The sequence below is a fragment of the Ursus americanus genome, chromosome 4, assembly GCF_024610735.1.
Source record: "Ursus americanus isolate L20-20 chromosome 4, mUrsAme1.1.p, whole genome shotgun sequence".
NCBI classification, from domain to species: Eukaryota; Metazoa; Chordata; class Mammalia; order Carnivora; family Ursidae; genus Ursus; species Ursus americanus.
Genome location: NC_142130.1, coordinates 20,370,683 through 20,389,783, shown reverse-complemented (window position 1 = coordinate 20,389,783; position 19,101 = coordinate 20,370,683). Strand labels below are relative to the sequence as shown.

General features: G+C 41.6%; 1 protein-coding gene across 8 annotated transcripts in view; it reads left to right on the top strand.

Moving 5' to 3' along the window:
• The window catches only part of MCF2L2 (MCF.2 cell line derived transforming sequence-like 2), a 248,979-nt gene that overhangs the window by 172,061 nt on the left and 57,817 nt on the right, over positions 1 to 19,101 (top strand). For 7 of the 8 annotated variants that reach the window (XM_087861435.1, XM_087861430.1, XM_087861431.1 and 4 more), the window contains 3 exons: positions 16,547 to 16,613; positions 17,554 to 17,669; positions 18,840 to 18,909. In XM_087861435.1, coding sequence (XP_087717561.1) covers positions 16,547 to 16,613; positions 17,554 to 17,669; positions 18,840 to 18,909 — 253 coding nt within the window. The remainder of the gene's footprint in view (positions 1 to 16,546; positions 16,614 to 17,553; positions 17,670 to 18,839; positions 18,910 to 19,101) is intronic. The other variant, XM_087861434.1, reaches the window with a different exon arrangement.

Here is a 19,101-nt window from a genome sequence, read left to right as displayed (position 1 = left end):
GAGGTCCCTTAAAAAGTTAAAAATTGAGCTACCCTATGATCCAGGCATTGCACTACTGGGTGTTTACCCCAAAGATACAGACGTAGTGAAGAGAAGGGCCATATGCACCCCAATGTTCATAGCAGCAATGTCCACAATAGCTAAATCGTGGAAGGAGCTGAGATGCCCTTCAACTGATGACTGGATTAAGAAGTTGTGGTCCATATATACAATGGAATGTTACTCAGCTATCAGAAAGAACTAGTTCTCAACATTTGCTACAACATGGACGGCACTGGAGGAGATAATGCTAAGTGAAATAAGTCAAGCAGAGAAAGACAACTATCATGATTTCTCTCATCTATGGAACATAAGAACTAGGATGATCGGTAGGGGAAGAAAGGGATAAAGAAAGGGGGGTAATCAGAAGGGGGAATGAAACATGAGAGACTATGGACTATGAGAAACAAACTGAGGGCCTCAGAGGGGAGGGGGGTGGGGGAATGGGATAGGCTGGTGATGGGTAGTAAGGAGGGTACGTATGGCATGGTGCACTGGGTGTTATACACAACTAATGAATCATCGAGCCTTACATCGGAAACCGGGGATGTACTGTATGGTGACTAACATAATATAATAAAAAATCATTAAAAAAATAAAGAAGAGAAATAAGAGGACTTAATTTTATAATAAAATATGCATTCCAATATGTAAAAAAAAAAAAAAAGTAGTTTACTGAACCAGAGTTTGAAACTGTAAACAACGTTGTATTTGTTATTTCAAACTAGAGTTTTAGGAAGTTTTGTAATTGCTTTCTTTAAGCTCTTCACCGTATTTTCAACCATACAGTTCTTTTCATATATTATCAATAGAAAGCATGACTTAGCATTGCTAAGAGATCATAGTGCCATATGCATGTCGGACCACATACAGAAATAGTAATATAATGTGATTTGTAAGGGTCACCGACAGTGACCCATACATAAGCTGATTCACTGTTTGTACAGTGCAAATCACCTCCCTTCTTTATCTATGGGAAATAAAACCCCGACTGTGGTTCCACATACAACCCCCCCCAGCTGTCATATGTATTTGTTCCATTTATGTGCAAATGTTCGTTTACCATTATATTCCTTTCAGGTCATTTGGAACCAAGTCCATATACACAGGTGTCCTCCCCTGTTTTCCATCTGTGTGAACACATAGGGCTGTACCTGCAAGAAATACAAACTGACTCCAACATTGAAAAACGCATCTAAAAATCACATATTTACATCATTCTATTTACACATAGACACCACAGACAGATAAACGATTTCAAAAGTGAGTCAGGAGGTCTGTAAGAGGATGTAGGGCTTGTGGTTGGGGGAGGGGAGAGGATGTGGATGGGAGAGGGGGCCCAGCAGAGTGAACCAGAACACACACCACGCAGTGAAGGGGGCAGCAGCCTCCTTTGCCCATCTGGGAGCATTTCCTGCGGCAGGCTGGTTCCCTATCCCACCCCACAGGGAGAGGAAGAGGATAATAGACTTGATGGTATAGAACAAAGTACTCATGTTTCTTTTTATTGGGAGGGATTGTACGAAAATTCTGAAACTCGTTGGAAATAAAAATAGGTGGGTGATAATGGCGATGCTGATTTGAACAGCATGGAGGACTGTATTGTGCCCACGTCCTCAGCGTCCACAGTAGCTGCTTGCGAACAAAGACCGCTACAGTTAGATTTATAAACGACTTGAAATCTCTCTCTCTCAGAAATGTGCTTCACAGAACACTAGAAAGTACTATGGAAAGTACTGGAAAAAGTACTGTACCATGAAAATGGTAAACTTGAAAAATGAGAAGCATTGCAATTGGCATGTTAGATTGAGAAGGGACAAGATAGGTCAGAGAGAGAGCAGAAGGGAAGCAGATGTAGGAGAGAGGGCCAGAGGGTGGGTGTCAGGGCACTATCATGAGTTATGGGCAGAGGAGAGAGCCACCTACGTTCCAGAGAACCTGGGAGGTGATAGAAGCAAAAAAGACCTGAAGAAGAGATAAATGTTGACTGAGATCATGAAAGCAGTGATGGATTTGATAACTGACTGGCTTAATGTTAACACAGCTGAAGGATACCGATACAGTGCCAGGCTTGACTTATTTAGCTTAAATTTGTACCTTCTGGACGCTGTTAGATAAGAAATTTCCTCACAGGGGCCCCTGGGTGGCTCAGTCGTTAGACATCTGCCTTCAGCTCAGGGCGTGATCCCAGGGTCCTGGGTTTGAGCCCTGCATTGGGCTCCCTGCTCTACTGGGAGCCTGCTTCTCCCTCTCCCACTCCCCCTGCTTGTGTTCCCTCTCTCTCTGGCTCTCTCTCTCTGTCAAATAAATAAATAAAATCTTAAAAAAAAAAAAAAGAAAAAGAAATTTCCTCACAGAACTTGTACAGATACTGTTCTGTGAATTCAGACACCCCACAGGCCGTGTGTTCCAAAACTAGCCAGGTTCCTGCAAGGCCTGGGCTGCTAGAGACATGGCGTGGTACCGACCTCACTCCCTGTCCACCCTGGTATCTGGGCAAGTGACCTGACTTCTCTGTGCCTCACAGTAATCCCTGCCTGGATAGGTCCAGTGAGGACTGAATATAAAAGCAATCATGTGTGTGGAGTACTGAGCATAGGTCCGGCCAGCTGCACGGGCTGCATGGCTGGCCATCATCCTTGTGCCCACCCCAGGCTGCAGAAAGCCCCTCTCATACGAAGAGCCAGCAGAGGTGGTCTTCATGCTGCACCCGTCATCGCTCTAAAAGGACCTGCTTGCTTCTTTTCACATCTTGGAACATATTTTCTGTTCATACAGCATCACTCATTAAGATAATGCAGTATCTCCTTGCCTGCCTCCTCCTGCCTCACTCCCGCCAGCCCCCTCCCACCCCACACATATCCTTCTGAGTTTCTTTTCTCTCTACCCTTGCTCCTTGATGATCCCATCCGTTGCCTTTAGTGCCTGGTTCCTATTTCTAGTCTAGATTCTGGGCTCCAGACTTGAGTGTGTCCACTCCAGTGTGTCACATCAGAGTTAAGCTGAGCATATGTGAACGGAAGACCCAAACGCATGCTAGTGAGCCGGTGAGTGGACGGGACTTGAGGTCCCAAAGGCCAGAGTCCTCCTCCTTCTCACCAGTGGACCCAGCCCAACAAGTGACGTGTCAGCAACAGGCAGTGGCCTTTTGTCACTGTAGACATTGTCCGTGGATCTGTTTTCCCTACTCTTGAGAGTCCCGACACCTCTTGAGGGTGGAGACCCCATCCTGCACATCTCCAGTTCCCTTGAAGAAACTCCCACAATGCCTTGCACAGAGTAAGTGAGCATTAACTGCCAGCCGAGTTGAATTTTTGCTGAACGCTTCCCACATTCATCAAATGTTCAAACTTTCCTTCCAAGAAGCTTCGCCCACAGTACAAAGGTCCCTGTGTACTTCTCCCTTGAAGCCGTCAAGGCCCCAGAGCGGACACTGGAGGCACACTAGCCCCTTTCCTACAGCTCTCGCCTCTGTTCCTGTGGTTTGGCTGCCTTTGGCGGCATCCTCCCTCAATTCCAGGAGCTCGGCAGTCAGGTGAAAGCATTGTCAGTCTGCCCTGAACTGGAAGCTGAAGGGGACTGACAAGCACACAGTGGCCCTCCCCTGCAGGCCATTCTCAGAACCCATCTTGTTCCTTTCTCTTCTCTGCACTGGGGAGCTCCCCCCTCCTTAATGGTGAGCTCCTTCCAGATCAACACGCTAAGGCTTCTCTGATGTGCTCATCTAACCCTCATTGGAGGCCCCACAGGGGTGGGGACGGTCTTGGAGGCAGGCCCTACTTTCTGGGACCCTCCTTGGCCCAGCACAGCTGATAGGGTGAGCCTCACTGGGGGAGGGGTGGGGGAGAGGATCAAGGTGTGTGTGGGGCTGACTCGGATTTCCCCTCCATGTTGCAAGTGCTCAGACGGCCCCAGTGACTGTGACTCGGTGACTCGGTACCACTCCCTGACGAGGGATTGCTCAGCATTTCTTCCCTCCCCATCTGCAGATCTGACATAGGCTTCAGCCCCCAAGGCTCTTGAGGTTCTGTTTAAGTTCCAAGGGGCTTGGGGCGCCTGGGTGGCACAGCGGTTAAGCGTCTGCCTTCGGCTCAGGGCGTGATCCCGGCGTTATGGGATCGAGCCCCACATCAGGCTCCTCCGCTATGAACCTGCTTCTTCCTCTCCCACTCCCCCTGCTGTGTTCCCTCTCTCACTGGATGTCTCTATCTCTGTTAAATAAATAAATAAAAATCTGTAAAAAAAAAAAAAAAGTTCCAAGGGGCTGCCTCTTACTCCACCTCCTTCCACTCAGGACGGCATATCCAATGGAGTGAATGAGTGACATTTGTGTAGGGACAATCTGGAGTGTTGTCTGGTTATTGCTTATGGTTTAAAAGACAGCTGGCACCAGCCTTGCCAGAGCTGTCTAAACCAAGCACAGTGACTTGGGTCCTGGGGTAGGGTGGTACAGAGGAGAAGGCAATTATGGAGCATGGAAATGTTCAGAAAATAGTTATTGGCTATGGTACGGGCGCTACATGCCTGGCCCAGACGCTGTCATTTGTGTTAAAAATTTTGTACTTAGTTAAGTTTGGTTGTGCTGGTAGAATATCATCCTCTGTGTCCCTTTTCTTAATAGTTAATAATTACTAAGTGCTCATTACCTGCTTTATGGAGCATATGGGGTTCAAATCTCACTCAAACCATTTCTAAAAGATAGTTATAAGCCTGCTTGGGATTTTTACTGAGTATTACTTAAAATAAGTGGACCATTAACTAAGAGTTAGAAATAGTTTTGTTATACTGAGATTTTTTTCTTATAACAGCACTTCCAAAAGGCCAGGTCTAAAGTCCTTGGTAAATCAGGTGATCTGAAACAACATACATTTCATGAATCAGTCTTGGTTGATCTGACGGTATAAAGTCATAAAGCCCAACATCAACACCTGTTTGACCCCACAGGTATAGGGCTAAGGAATACTGGAAAGAGAGAGGAATATCTCTGAGAGATACATTTTTATCATACCAGATAAATAAACAAATAAATAAACCCTCTTGGGAGGAAAGGGCTTAATAGAATAATGTGATATCTGCTGAGTAGATACAGAGAAGATTGGGTCTGCGAAAGGGGTACGAAAGGTGGAGAAAGCAGTGTGTCCTCAATGTTTTTTTTATCTTTTTTATTTATTTTATACATGTGTATTTTACCTTTGGGAATCTCTTTTTTTGCAATACATTTCTCTTTGTTTTCATGAAGTAGAAGCCTATTCGCAGTCTCAATTTTTTTTTTCTTTGCGGAAAATTATTGAGTTACTTGGATATTGCTGTTGGAGTTAGTACCAGTACAGCCCTTTCCCATGAATTGAAGTAATAAAGGTTTTCCTGTCAGCAGTATTCCAGGAATCTCCTTGGAGTACCAGAAGTCTCCCACAGGTTGTGTTATGTTGGACTGCAGATGTGCATCATGGCTCTGAGATTTGAGGCAGATCCCTTGAATCCTACACATACACAGATGATGGTCTGAACCAGCCCTTTTTCTCTAACCTGTGTCCTCACTGTGTAGGCCCTGTCATTTATGGAGCCATGCTACAGAGTCAGAATACTGGGTCCTATTGCAGTGGACTGACCTTCACCCTTGGCACATCAGTTCCCCTGTCATTGGTTTTAGAGCTAAAGGGCCTGGACGTGACCTCGGGGGCAGCGCCTCACCAGCAGTTTGACCTCAATCAAGTCACTTAATGCTCTGAGTCCCAGTTTCCTCTTCTGCGAAATAAGAATAACAATTAGTACCTACTCTTGCTCACAGAATTGGTATCTGTTCCTTAACTCTACCATTCATCCATTCGATAAACATTTATTGAGAATTTCCTACTTATAAGGCAGGTGGACAAGGGTAAATAAAACAGAACAGATACCCTGGAGGAGCTCTTTGTCAGGTGTTGAATGCATCAGGGAAGATAATACACACGTTAAGAAAAAAACTCTACTTCATACCCACTAGGCTGGCTATCATTTTTAAAAAAGGAAAAATGGCAAGTGTTGACAACGATGCGTAGAAATTGGAACCCTGGTGCATTGCTGGTGGGAATGGCAAGTGGTGTGGTCACTGTGGAAAACAGTGCGGTGGTTTTCCAAAAGGTTAAAGATAGAAGTATCATATAACCCAGTATTTCTACTTCTGGGTATATACCTCAAAGAATTGAAAGCAGAGACTCAGACAGAGACTTGCACAGCAATGTTCGTAGCAGCATTCTTCATAAGAGTCAAAGGTGAAAGCAACCTAGCAACCTAAGTATGTATCCACAGACGGCAGGGTAAGCCAAATGTAGTCTATGCAAACAACTGAAGATATGCAGCCTGAAACAGGAATGAAATTCTGACACACGCTACAACATGGATGAACTTTGAAACACTGTGCTAAGTAAAAAAAACACAAAAGGACAGACACAAAAGGACGGACGTTATATGATCCCACGTAAACGAGGCACTTAGAACAGGCTAACTCTTAGAGACAGAAAGTGGAATAGAGGTGACGGTGGAGTGGGGGGAGTGGGAGAGGAATGGAGAGCTAGTGTGTTTAATGGATACAGAGTTTCAGTTTGGGATGACCAGAAAGTTCTTGTGATGGCTGCACAACATTGTGAATGTACTTATTGTTACCAAATTGTACACTTAAAACTGGTTTAAATGGTAAGTAAATTTGATGTTATATGTATTTTACAATTAAAAAAAAACTTTATAATCCCTAAAATGCTGTGCAAATGCAGGATGGTTAACTTGAGTTAGGATTCATGCGTTTGGGTTTATAATCAATCCCTCTTTTAAAAAAGTTCAGTATGTGTGAAATTACTTGGTCACTATTTATCACGTGATCTTGAAGCGTCCATCCAGATAAACTTTAATAATAATTTATTTATGCCCTGTCCTCTTCCAAAAAGAATTTGAGGTAGTTTACTCTAAACACTTCAGAGTAATGAATGAGGTCAGATCCAAATGACATAAGACAAAATATAGAACCTGAGACACAAAAGAAGAGAAGGAGCAACAGAGCAGAAGTCTCACCGTGAGCCTCCTAAAACCAGGGAAGTGTTTCTAGTCATCAGACCTTTCCTTGCTGCTTAAAATATCATTGGTTTCAACGGATCATTGTGCGAGTCTGTAGCGTTCACGTTGCTACCATTTACAGTTCTGAGAATCGATTGTGTCATTACGGAACACCTAATCGAAACAGAAGAAGGATGGAGAACCAAGAACATCTTTCCCTAAGTCCGAGCCCTCAGGGCCTCTTCTGTGCTTAATGAAACAGTCTTCTGGCGAGTTGCCTGCCCTGCTGGCCAAATGCATCTCCTACCCCTTCCCCTGGGCTCCTGCATCAAGTCTACACTGTAGCCTGGCAGGACGAGCATCTCCTCCATCCGGGGTCTCCCTGCCTCCCTGGCTCCCCGTCCAGCCCCCTCCCTAGCACCGTGGTTCCTGCCAGGCCCCTGTGTGGCCAGAACTCCCAGACCCTGCTCATGTTTCCTTCTTCCTGGAACACCCTGCTGTCTTCCTGACCAAGCCCTCACCCCTTCTAGAGTTCAGATTTCCCCTTCTCCGGGACATCTCCAGCCCACGTGGATTCCCCTGTCCTTGCTGTCGGGTGCACTCTCCAGTTACACAGTAGCTATTTAGTTCGTTGAGGATGTGATGAATAGAAGGTCTTCCAAGTTTTGTTTCATTGCTTGCAGAAGGAAATGAAAAGCCAGGTGCGAGTAGACCAAAGACCACAGCATCATTGGGAGCCAGCACGGATGCTCAGGCTTATCTAATTTGGCCTTTTGACACATAAGGAAATGAGCACCCTGGGAAAGAAAGTGACTTGCTCAAGGTCACCCTGTATATTGGAGGCAGAAATAGACTTGAAAACCTAATGCCCTGAAACCCGGTATTTTTCCAATATCATATTAGTTTCATTTTAATTTGTGTTTTATTTAGTAATCAGGAAACAGGACTTTGGATGCATTCCAAACACAGGCAGAGAGGGGCAACGTAACAGCACAAAGAACATTGGCTTTGCCAAAGGCAAGGATCTTTAGCAAGTCACTTTGAGGCTCTGGACCTCTTATTTTTTTCATCTGCAAAACAAGGATGAATTGAATGGTCTTTAAGGTCGTATTTGCTTCTGGCATTTTATGAACCCTCTAGACTGTTGGCCCAGCCCCCCCGAAGAATTTACGAGTACTGGTAGAGCATGCGTGTCTTGCTTCTGTTTCTCCTCTACACTGTTCCCCTCAGCCGGGGATATACTTCTTTCAAATGTTTCCCCTTGCTCCCTTTCTTTTTTAAACTCAGCTTAAACTTTGCTCAACTTAAAACTGGCAGTGTCTCCTGCTACCCTTAGCCTTATTTCAGCCCCTCCTCTGCACCTAACTCTGACTACCTGGTACCTTATCACACTGTATTGGAGTCATTGATCTTCTTCTTTTTTTAATGTTTTTTTTTATTATATTATGTTAGTTACCATACAGTACATCCCTGGTTTTTGATGTAAAGTTCGATGTTTCATTAGTTGCGTATAACACCCAGTGCACCATGCAATACATGCCCTCCTTACCACCCATCACCAGCCTATCCCATTCCCCCACCCCCCTCACCTCTGAGACCGTGGACTCTGAGAAACAAACTGGAGTCATTGATCTTCTTGTCTCTGCCGCTAGACTATGAGCTAAGGCCTAGGATTATGGGGCGTTTCTTGAGCCCAAATGGCTATAATGGTGCCTATAACCAATAAATGTTTGGTAAATGGATCTAATGGTCTTTGCCTGGGAAGTAAGGACAAGACTATGGTACCAATTTCATTCAAAGCTGTTAGAAAAAGTTTTCATGGAAAAGGGAGACTTGGAACTGAGTTTTCAAGAATGATTAGAATTTGAAAGGGAGTGTAAACTAATAACGCTGGTCTAAGAACGTAAACGCGGGGAGAGGGAAGGAGGTGGCTAAAAGGTATGGGTCAGATTCCTTGTTTGAACAGCAGAACACCTGCACTAGGTTGTCTGGGGTGCTTGTACAAATTATAGATTCCACCTGTAATTCCCACCCATTACTCCCCATTCTGGATCTGTCAGTCCGGATTTACCTTTAGAACAAGCTCCCCAAGTAGATTCTTATCACATGAATGGAGAGTCTTGAAATCCTGGAAGGAATGTTGGCAACTGTGGGCAATTGGAAGCTGTTTTAAGTTTCTGAAGAGGGAGAATGATGGCATGATGGAAATGGAGCTTTAGGAAGGGCATAGACTAGTGGTCTGCAAAATAGATTGGTGGGAGGAAGACCTTAGAGGCCAGGGGAGCTGCCAGGAGTGCACCAAAGTATTCAAGATGAGAGGAGGGAAGAGCTTGCTTTCTCCTGGCTGCACCAGAAATGGGGACTAAACAGTGACTCCAAGAGGCCTGTAGAGAGAGGAAATAAAGAGGCTTGGCTACAGATTGGTTGTATAAGCAATAATGGTAAGCAGGACTTTGAAATGACAGTTGTGCTTTAGGGACCCAGGAAATGGCAGTTAAACTGATACACGTGCTCCTTCTGTCTAATGAGTTCTGTTCCAACCTGAGGTGACTGAGACGTCTGGGAGGCATCCGGCTGACAAGTGTGTCACTATTGGCAACATGGGCTTGACTATAATAAAGGTCTGGGAGGAAGACAATGATGTGGGAGGGTCAACAGCATGAGAAAAGAGGAAAGAATGAAGCTGAAAACCTGAGCTCAGAGCTGTGGGATCAATAACATTGGACAGGAGGAGGAAGATGAAGCAAGGAGGAAATAGGGAAGAAACAGAGAGGTGGGTGGTGAATGAAGGTTGAATAATAAAGAGAAACCAAAGGGAGACAAAGGTTTAAGGTGAGTACCCATTATGTCAGATGTGCTAGAGTTTGAGAAGGATAAAAACAGTCTTTTCAACTTGGCAAAAAGGGTTTTAGATGAAAACTAACTGTTAAAAAGTGAAAATCTATAATACTTTGTGATGTGTGTGTTGTGATCTGTCATACCAGGAGTAAATAAAAACTCTTGATGGCAAATTGTGTTGACAATTAATGAGCAAAAATAAAAATATACTCCAGAAAGACTGGTTTCCAAAAGGGTACTCTTCTATTAGAGAGCTAGGAAATGGGGAGGGGAGAAGGAAGGGACTAGGATGCATGGACAAACAAGAAACATCAGGAAATACTAACATGTATGTACATTAATGATCTTGCTTACAAAATAGGGTTGCATTCAGTTTTTATTTTTTATTTAAAAAAAAATTTTTTTTAATTTATTTGAGAGAGAGAGAGCATGAGCAGGGGGTGAGGGGCAGAGGGAGAGGGAGAAGCAGACTCCCTGCTGAGCAGGGATCATGACCTGAACTGAAGGCAGAGGCTTAACTGACTAAGCCAACCAGGCATCCTGCATTCAGTTTTTAAAAGAGGTTCCATTCTTGCCCCTTGGTTATGGTGTCATCTGAAAAAACATGAAATGTCATATCGAATGCAACCAAAACTCTGTTTTTATGCTACCTTGAAATATGGCTTCAGAGAAGAAACAGTTCCTTCAAACGCTTTACCCCTCCATTTCCTCCTTAATGACCTCAGGGTCAGGAGGTGGGGGAAGATCCACTTTTCAGTGTAAAACAAAGTGACAGAATGTACACTAGTGTAGAATTCATTTCTGCAGGCTGACCTAGCATGGTCAACTCCGTTCGGTGCCCTAATTACAGTGCTCTGCCTCTGGATAGATATCCGTCAGGACATCAATTGCTCTAGGTGTTCAAATGTTTTCACATTACTTGAGTACTTTCTATATTTTCTGTTCTTCATCTGCATTATATGTACTTGATGACTTGAGATGTTAAATCCTTGATAGCCTTTTCTACAAACAAAGTTATAGGCTTTGGAATAATAAAGCAGGCGGTCATCAGAGAAAGAGTCATAAATGTTCTCCCATTTAATGTTATTTAAAAAAAAAAAAACTAAGGAGAGAAAGGAAAAAGAATGGCTTAACTGTGGTGTGAAGGCTATTTAAAAAAAGAATCTGAACTGAAATCTAGGTGGATGGTGTACAAGGGACTTCCTATCATTGGAGTTGTACCCATTGCACTTAAACAAGTAAAATGAAGCAGTTAGACAAGAGCTCTAGACTGTTTCCAAACTATAAACTGGGACATGACATGACAAGTGATTTCTTTTTCCTTCTGAGTTGTAAATACTTTCTTTCTTTCTTTTTTTCTTAAAGAGATTTCATTTATTTATTTGACAGAGAGAGAAACAGCCAGCGAGAGAGGGAACACAAGCAGGGAAGGTGGGAGAGGAAGAAGCAGGCTCCCAGCAGAGTAGGGAGCCTGATGCGGGGCTCCATCCCAGGACTCTGGGATCACGCCCTGAGCTGAAGGCAGAAGCTTAACAACTGAGACACCCAGGCACCCCTGTGAATGCTTTCTTGTGTCAGATTCCTAAAAACTGCTGAGTCTCTAAGTTCTTCCATAACTGTTGGGTAATAAAATAGATTTCTACCCACCATGTAGTTATCTCTGTCTTCTGACTTCATGTAATTGTCAATACGTTCTTAAACAGATTCGCCAAGTTGCTTAAGCCCACCGCTTCATAAGGGCTTAAGAGGCTGGCTGTACTCTGGTTTTTATGAATACTTAACTGTGGCTGTTGTTGATGCCACGGCTCATAGAAATAGATTGGCATTCCCCTATTTCCTTCTGACATAGCAACTGTCGTCATTTCAGGATGATTATAAAAAGTAGAACCTCTTAGTGACTTTGTAGCCAAATGTGATCCTAAAGTAACTTTTTGTTAGTCTGTATACTTCTTGAAATTGTATCCTTTGTCAGTGACTATCCTTTACCAGTCTTGTCTTATAATAAGGGTTTATAAATAGATGCAAAGAAGATATACAAATGGCATCAGGGAAATACAAACCAAAACCACAATGAGGTACCACTTCACACCCATCAGAATGGCTAAAATGAACAACTCAGGAAACAACAGATGTTGGTGAGGTTGCAGAGGAAGGCGAACCCTTCTACACTGTTGGTGGGAATGCAAGCTGGTGCAGCCACTCTGGAAAACAGTATGGAGGTTCCTCAAAAAGTTAAAATTAGAGCCACGCTAGGACCCAGCAATTGCACTACTAGGTATTTACCCAAAGGATACAATCATAGTGATTCAAAGGGGCACCTGCACCCCAGTGTTTATAGCAGCAATATCCACAGTAGCCAAAATATGGAAAGAACCCAGATGTCCATCAACAGATGAATGGATAAAAAAGATGTGGTATATATATATGATGGAATATTACTTAGCCATCAATAAGAATGGAATCTTGCCATTTGCAATGATGTGGATGGAACTAGAGGGTATTATGCTAAGTGAAATAAGTCAACCAGAGAAAGACAATTATCATATGATCTCACTCATATGTGGAATTTAAGAAACAAAACAGATGAATATAGCGGAAGGGAAGGAAAAAGAAAATAAGATGAAAATAGAGAGGGAGGCAAACCATAAGAGATGCTGAACTCTAGGAAACAAGCTGAGGGTTGCTGAAGGGGAGGTGGGTGGCGGGAAGGGATAGTTGGGTGATGGGCATTAAGGAGGGCACATGATGTAATAACCACTGGGTGTTATATGCAACTGATGAATCACCAAATTCTACCTCTGAAACTAATTTAAAAAAAAGAAAAAATAGATACAAAATTGTTATTTTAAGAAAAGATAACTGTTGAGCTATAAAATATGTAAGTTGTAGGTTTTATTTTTATCTCTAAAATGGGGTTTATATGTCTTACCTGCAGTAACATTCATTTTAAAATGTCATGTAAACCATTTTTTAAATTATAAAACTGGTAAAAGTTTTTTTAATCAAAGATTGTAGAAGCGCATAAAATAAAATGTAAAAATTCTCCTTCCTTGTTTTCTAGCCTTCAGTACAACTCTCCAAAAGCAATCACTGTTAACAGTGTCTTAAGTTTCTTTGAATGAATTTTCTAAGTGTACACAATTGTATGTATATATGTACACAAACTCAGTTTTACAGTCATATTATGTAAACTGTTCTTCATGGGTTTTTTAAAGATTTATTTATTTTGGAGAGAGAGAGGGAGGGGGAGAGAGAGAGAGAGAGAACAAGCTGGGTGGAGGGGCAGAGGGAGAGAGAAAAGCAGGCTGATCTCAGAACCCTGGGATCATGACCTGAGCCAAAGGCAGACACTTAACTGACTGAGCCACCCAGGCACCCCATCTTGCTTTTTGTTTTTGTTTCTTAATTCACTTAAAATACCAGGACTGTGTCATACTAGCATGACTCAGCTTCATTCTTTTTTTAAAACTGCATGGCATTTCAATATATATATATATTGATTTATTGATGAGCAAATAAGTAATTTCTGATTTATATCTGGTTGTTGTTGAAGTGCAAATAATTACAGATAATGAACATCCTTGGAAATGAAATTACTGAACCAAGGGGCACATGTTTTAAATTTTTTTTTTTAAAGATTTTATTTATTTATCTGACAGAGAGAGAGACATCCAGCAAGAGAGGGAGCACAAGCAGGGTGAGTGGGAGAGGAAGAAGCAGGCTCCCAGCGGGGGAGCCTGATGCGGGGCTCAATCCCAGAACACTGGGATCACACCCCTAGCCGAAGGCAGACGCTTAATGACTGCGCCACCCAGGCGCCCCCACATGTTTTAAATTTTGATGAGCTATTTCCAAGTAATGTTGTATGCAGTTACACTTCTATCAATATTATCCGAGAGTGTTTCCACATTCTTATCTATTAGTCTTCCTTTGAGATTTGAAATTCCTGCCATTCTAGTAGTTGAACATTACTTCTTTTTATTATGTCTTTATTGGATTAGCATGAATTGAGCATTTTTTCATAAGACAAAGTCATTTTTATATATATGTGAATTTCCTGTATTATATCCTTTGATTATTTGTCCCTTGCCATATCCGTTTTATGAGAGAAAAAGAAACCCTTTACTAGGATAGACTACCATATATTATGTATTTTTTTTAGTTCAGCTTTTTAATTTTTATTTAATTATTTTTATTTTATTTCCAGCGTAGTTAACATACAGTGTTATATTAGTTTCAGGTGTACAATCTAGTGTATCAACAATTCTATGCATTACTCAGTGCTCATCATAAGTGTACTCTTAATCCCTTTCCTCTATTTCACCCATCCCCCCACCTACCTCCCCTCTAGTAACCATCTGTTTGTTCTCTATAGTTAAGAGTCTGTTTTTGGTTTCTCTTTTTTTCTTTTCCTTTGTTCATTTGTTTTGTTTCTTAAATTCCACCTGTGAGTGAAATCACATGGTATTTGTCTTTCTGTGACTGACTTATTTCACTTAGCTTTATACTCTCTAGATCCGTCCATGTTGCAAATGGCAAGATTTCGTTTTATGACTGAGTGATATTCCACTGTAGATCTATACCACCTTTTCTTTATCCATTCATCTATTGATGGGTACTTGGGCTGCTTCCATAATTTGGCCATTGTAAATAATGCTGCAATAAACATAGGTGTGCATATATCTTTTTGAATTAGTGTTTTTGTATTCTTTGGGTAAATACCTAGTAGTGGAATTACTAGAATTCTGCTTTGAATTTTTTTGGGGGGAACCTCCACACTGTTTCTCACAGTGGCTGCACTGGTTTGCATTCTCACAAACAGCACACAAGGATTCTTTTTTCTTCATATCTTCACCAACACTTGTTGTTTCTTGTCTTATCAATTTTAGCCATTCTGACAGGTGTGAGGTGATACCTCATTGTAGTTTTGATTTGTATTTTCCTGATGATGAGTGATGTTGAGCATCTTTTCATGCATCTGTTGGTCATCTGTATGTCTTCTTTGGAGAAATGTCTATTTATGTCTTCTGCCCAATTTTAATTGGCTTATTTGGGATTCTTTTGGTATGGAGTTGTATAAGTTCTTTATGTATTTTGGATACTAACCCTTTATCAGATATGCCATTTACAAATATCTTATCCCATTCCATAGGTTGTCTTTTAGTTTTGTTGATTGTTCCCTTTGCTGTGCAGAAGTTTTTATTTTGATGTAGTCCCAATAGTTTATTTTTGCTTTTATTTCCCTTGTTTCAGGAGACATATTTAGAAAAATGTTGCTATGGAGAATGTCAGAGAAATTACTGGGATAAGCTACCTTTTAATAGATAATCTACTAACAGTTCATAGGAAACCATAAATGTATGTATTCCATACATGATCACCAGTATAAACACTAACTCACTTAGAGACCTAAAAGAAAGCCCAAAAGAAAAAGTGTCTGAGCAGAGAAAGGAAACAGTCTATCTGGAGATAGATGTGGAGACTGGTCTTACTCTATTGGTTTTCTATTGCTGCAAAAATATGACCACTAATTTAACAGCTCACAGTTTCCTGTGATGAGAGTCCAGGCACAGCATGACTGGCTTTAGGTCAGGTCCCACAGAGCTAAAATAAAGTTGGTCAGCTGTGCTCAGTATTGTCTTCTAAGTTGATGTGGTTGTGGCAGAATTCAGTTCCTTGCAACTGTAGGACTAAAGTCCCAGTTTCCTTGCTGGTTATTAGCTGGGGGCCACTCTCAGCATCTAGAGGCAGCCCGTGTTCCTTGCCACACAGCCTCTTCCATCTCCAGAGCCAGCCGAGGACAGTTTCCTTTGTGTTAAATCTTTCTCATGCTTCCAGTCTTTCTGACTTCCAGACCCAGGTCTGATGAGTTCATGAGACTAGGAAAGCCCAACCAGGTAAACTACCTATCTTAAGGTCAACTGATTTGGAACAAAACAGAATGGCAAAGTCCCTCCTCAGCAGCACCTAAATTAGTGTTCAGTTAATTAACTGGGAGGAGGTGTATGTACACAGGGTGTCAGGAATCCGGGGGGTCATCATAGCATTCTGCCCACCATGACTCCCACCTGCCTTTCTCAGGGGAAGCAGACAGAGGTCATGTCTGTTGGCTGAGGAAACCAATCCTACTGGAACATTCGATGCCAGAGAAAGGGAGCATGACCAGAATCCATCTAACCTCATGCACAACAAAGTCCACCCATGTGGGTCAAAGATCTTGATATGAGCAATGAAAGAGCAGAAAGCTGCAGAGAAAAATCTCAGAAACCATACATACAATGTAGGGGTCAGGCAGGTCTTCCTGACCAAGGATCCAAACCTGGCATTTCCGACTCCACAATCTCTGCCTTCTTGACCTCTACACTGTGACCCACCAGAGGACAGATCATTCATTGGCTGTACAAATAGGTTCTGAGTCCTCGAACGTTACGGTTTCTTCTTATGCCAGTGTGATCGGAGTGTGCTTGAGTGAGGTGTTGGCCTTGGCTGTTCAGTAGAACAGAATGCACTGACCGCAAGCTAAGTAGGTAAGCCGCTAAGGGAAACTGTATTGATGTGCATTATCCTAAAAGAATTCTAAAAACCTTCTCTCCCTTCCCTCATCTCTTTCTCTTTCATATTCCCACCTGCTGCTGTGATTCAGGCGCATGATACATGACTTGCTTGAGACGGAAGAGATTTATATAAAAGAGATTAAGAGCATAATTGATGTAAGTAGACTGGGGTAGAGGACATTAAGCATGTATTCAAATTAGAGAAGTTCTTTTGCACAAAGAGACTTAAAATAGTTGCCATATGTCTCTAGAATTTCCACCAAGAGTTCAGGTCTTATCACAAGTATCTTTCCAATAGGAATAAGAACATTCTTATGACTATTGATCCATGTAACCAAATAACTTGCAAAAGACTGTATCAATTCATACTGATTTTAGCAGAGCCCAAGAGGTTTACCCTATGGTTGCCAACAATGGACATAATCATTGAATGCTTTTGATCATTTAATAAGGGAGAATTGTTTCAAGTAGGATATTTTGCTGAGAGTGAAAATTTGATTTTTTGCTCTTTTCCTAAGGAAATAATCTTGAGAAATAAATGATCTATACAAAATTATAATAGAATTTTTATAATAAAATATCAGAAGAAAATAAAATCTCCAATAAAAAGGGGGATGTTAATAAAGTCTGATATTTATGCTGAATGAAATATTATTCAACTGTTACAAAATAATTATTTTGAATAATATGCAGCAACATTGAGAAATGCTTATAAAATTAAATTAAAAACAGTATAAGATAAGCTTTTAAAAAGTCATGAAGGAAACATAATAAAACAGACTAATTGCATTTGGTTGTAAAATGATGGATAAATTTTTTGCTTTCACACTTGGCTTGTATAACAAACATTTAAAAATATACGTGTTCTTTCTATAAAATGCTGTTTTATTATCATCACCGTTTAAATTTAACCATCTTCTTCTGAAGATGGACACATGAAGGGAATAATATCAAAGAAAGCATTTGGTGGAATGGCTTTCAGGAAATAAGTGTGCCATATTTCCCAATTATTAAAGTTTTGGTCCCTGGAGTACTAATTCAGATCATCTCTTAAATGTTCCTATCTGTAAAACCTACCTTGTTTCCACCTTTGCAGGGATATATCACTCCAATGGATTTTATTTGGCTGAAACATCTGATTCCAGATGTTCTTCAGAATAACAAAGAATTTCTCTTTGGGAATATTAGAGAACTTTATGAATTTCACAACAGGTATATAATAATTCAAATTATCAGGAAAAATGGAAAGTAAGAGAAAAACAGAAATCAGACTGATGGGATTTGGAGATGAACATTTGTAGACATTGCTCGGTTTAAGCAAGTAGTCCAGAGTCAGCGGACGTGGTTGGGATGGGATGGGATGGGATAAGAAGGAGGGAAGAAGTGCCACAGATCTCTGAGGGAGAAGGGAAAAAGCAGCAATGGAACATGTACCAGGGGTCAGGCATTAATGTTATATTTTTTGTGTGTTTCTTTGCTTATTTATCTATTCCTGCATCTGCCTTTATTGAGGACCTATTCTGTGTCAGGCACTGTGTTCTGCGTTGGGAATACAAAGATGACCAAGACACACGTCCACATACCTACTATCATTGAGTAGTGCTGGGAGCTAGTGTTGGAAAATGCTAACTGGTCAGACAAGTTGTCGTTTTAGCCCAGGGGTGCTTGCGTGTTGAGTTCTAGAGAATTAGAGGACGAAGGGACTTTGGAGATCATCTTCCAAGCCTTTCATTTCACAGATGAACCTGCAGCTAGTTTCCTCTCTACCCAATATGATAACCCTGAATCACACAGGTAATCGATGGGAAAGAAGATACTGCTTGGTGAATTGACCCACAGTTTTTCCCCAACCCCATCTCTTGCCCATTGGTCAGACACACAACTGAAATGAAAATCCCATTTCTGCTACCCTCCCTGGAGAAGTTAGTCAACCTCTTTTACACCTCGGGTTTCACATTTATGAAACCCTACCTTACTAGGTTTGGTGGGGGATTGAATGAGATATTGTTTATGAAGTACTTAGCTTATGCCTGGCTTGCCTCAAGTCCTCAGTGATATTAGCAGTAGAAGCAGCAACAGCCGTTCATATTCACGTGATTCTCATGTAGCAGGGAGCATCGTGCATCTTGTCTGTCTGCAGCTAGTGCCTAGAATTATCAGGATAGCTGTGGTTGGCTTCAAGGAATCCTAGTAATGTCACAGAATGTTTTTTTCTTCCAAATCAATATGTTGAAGATGAGTCACGAGCAATAAAGCCTAGGAAACAGAATTTTTCTGAGCACCTCTTAAAATCTTATGTGATTTTGGTTAAGAAAAAACCTTATGTGTTTTAACCTCATACATGTAAAAAATTAAAACGTTATTATACTTTTCCTTCCCTAGGACTTTTCTAAAAGAATTGAAAAAGTGCACTGAAAACCCTGAACTTCTGGCACGTTGCTTTCTCAAGAGAGTAAGTCTGAGCTCCCAGTAAGTCAAAATAACCATATGATTAAAGTTAGCCCTTAATTTTCTGTGTTAAGAGGCAAGGGCAAATGGAAACATCAATGTTCTGAAACGTTACACATACCTTTTGAGTGAAAAGCAGGAGTGCTTTGTAGTATGTCACCCAGTGTGAGAAGAGTCCAGTTTGACTAGGCTCATA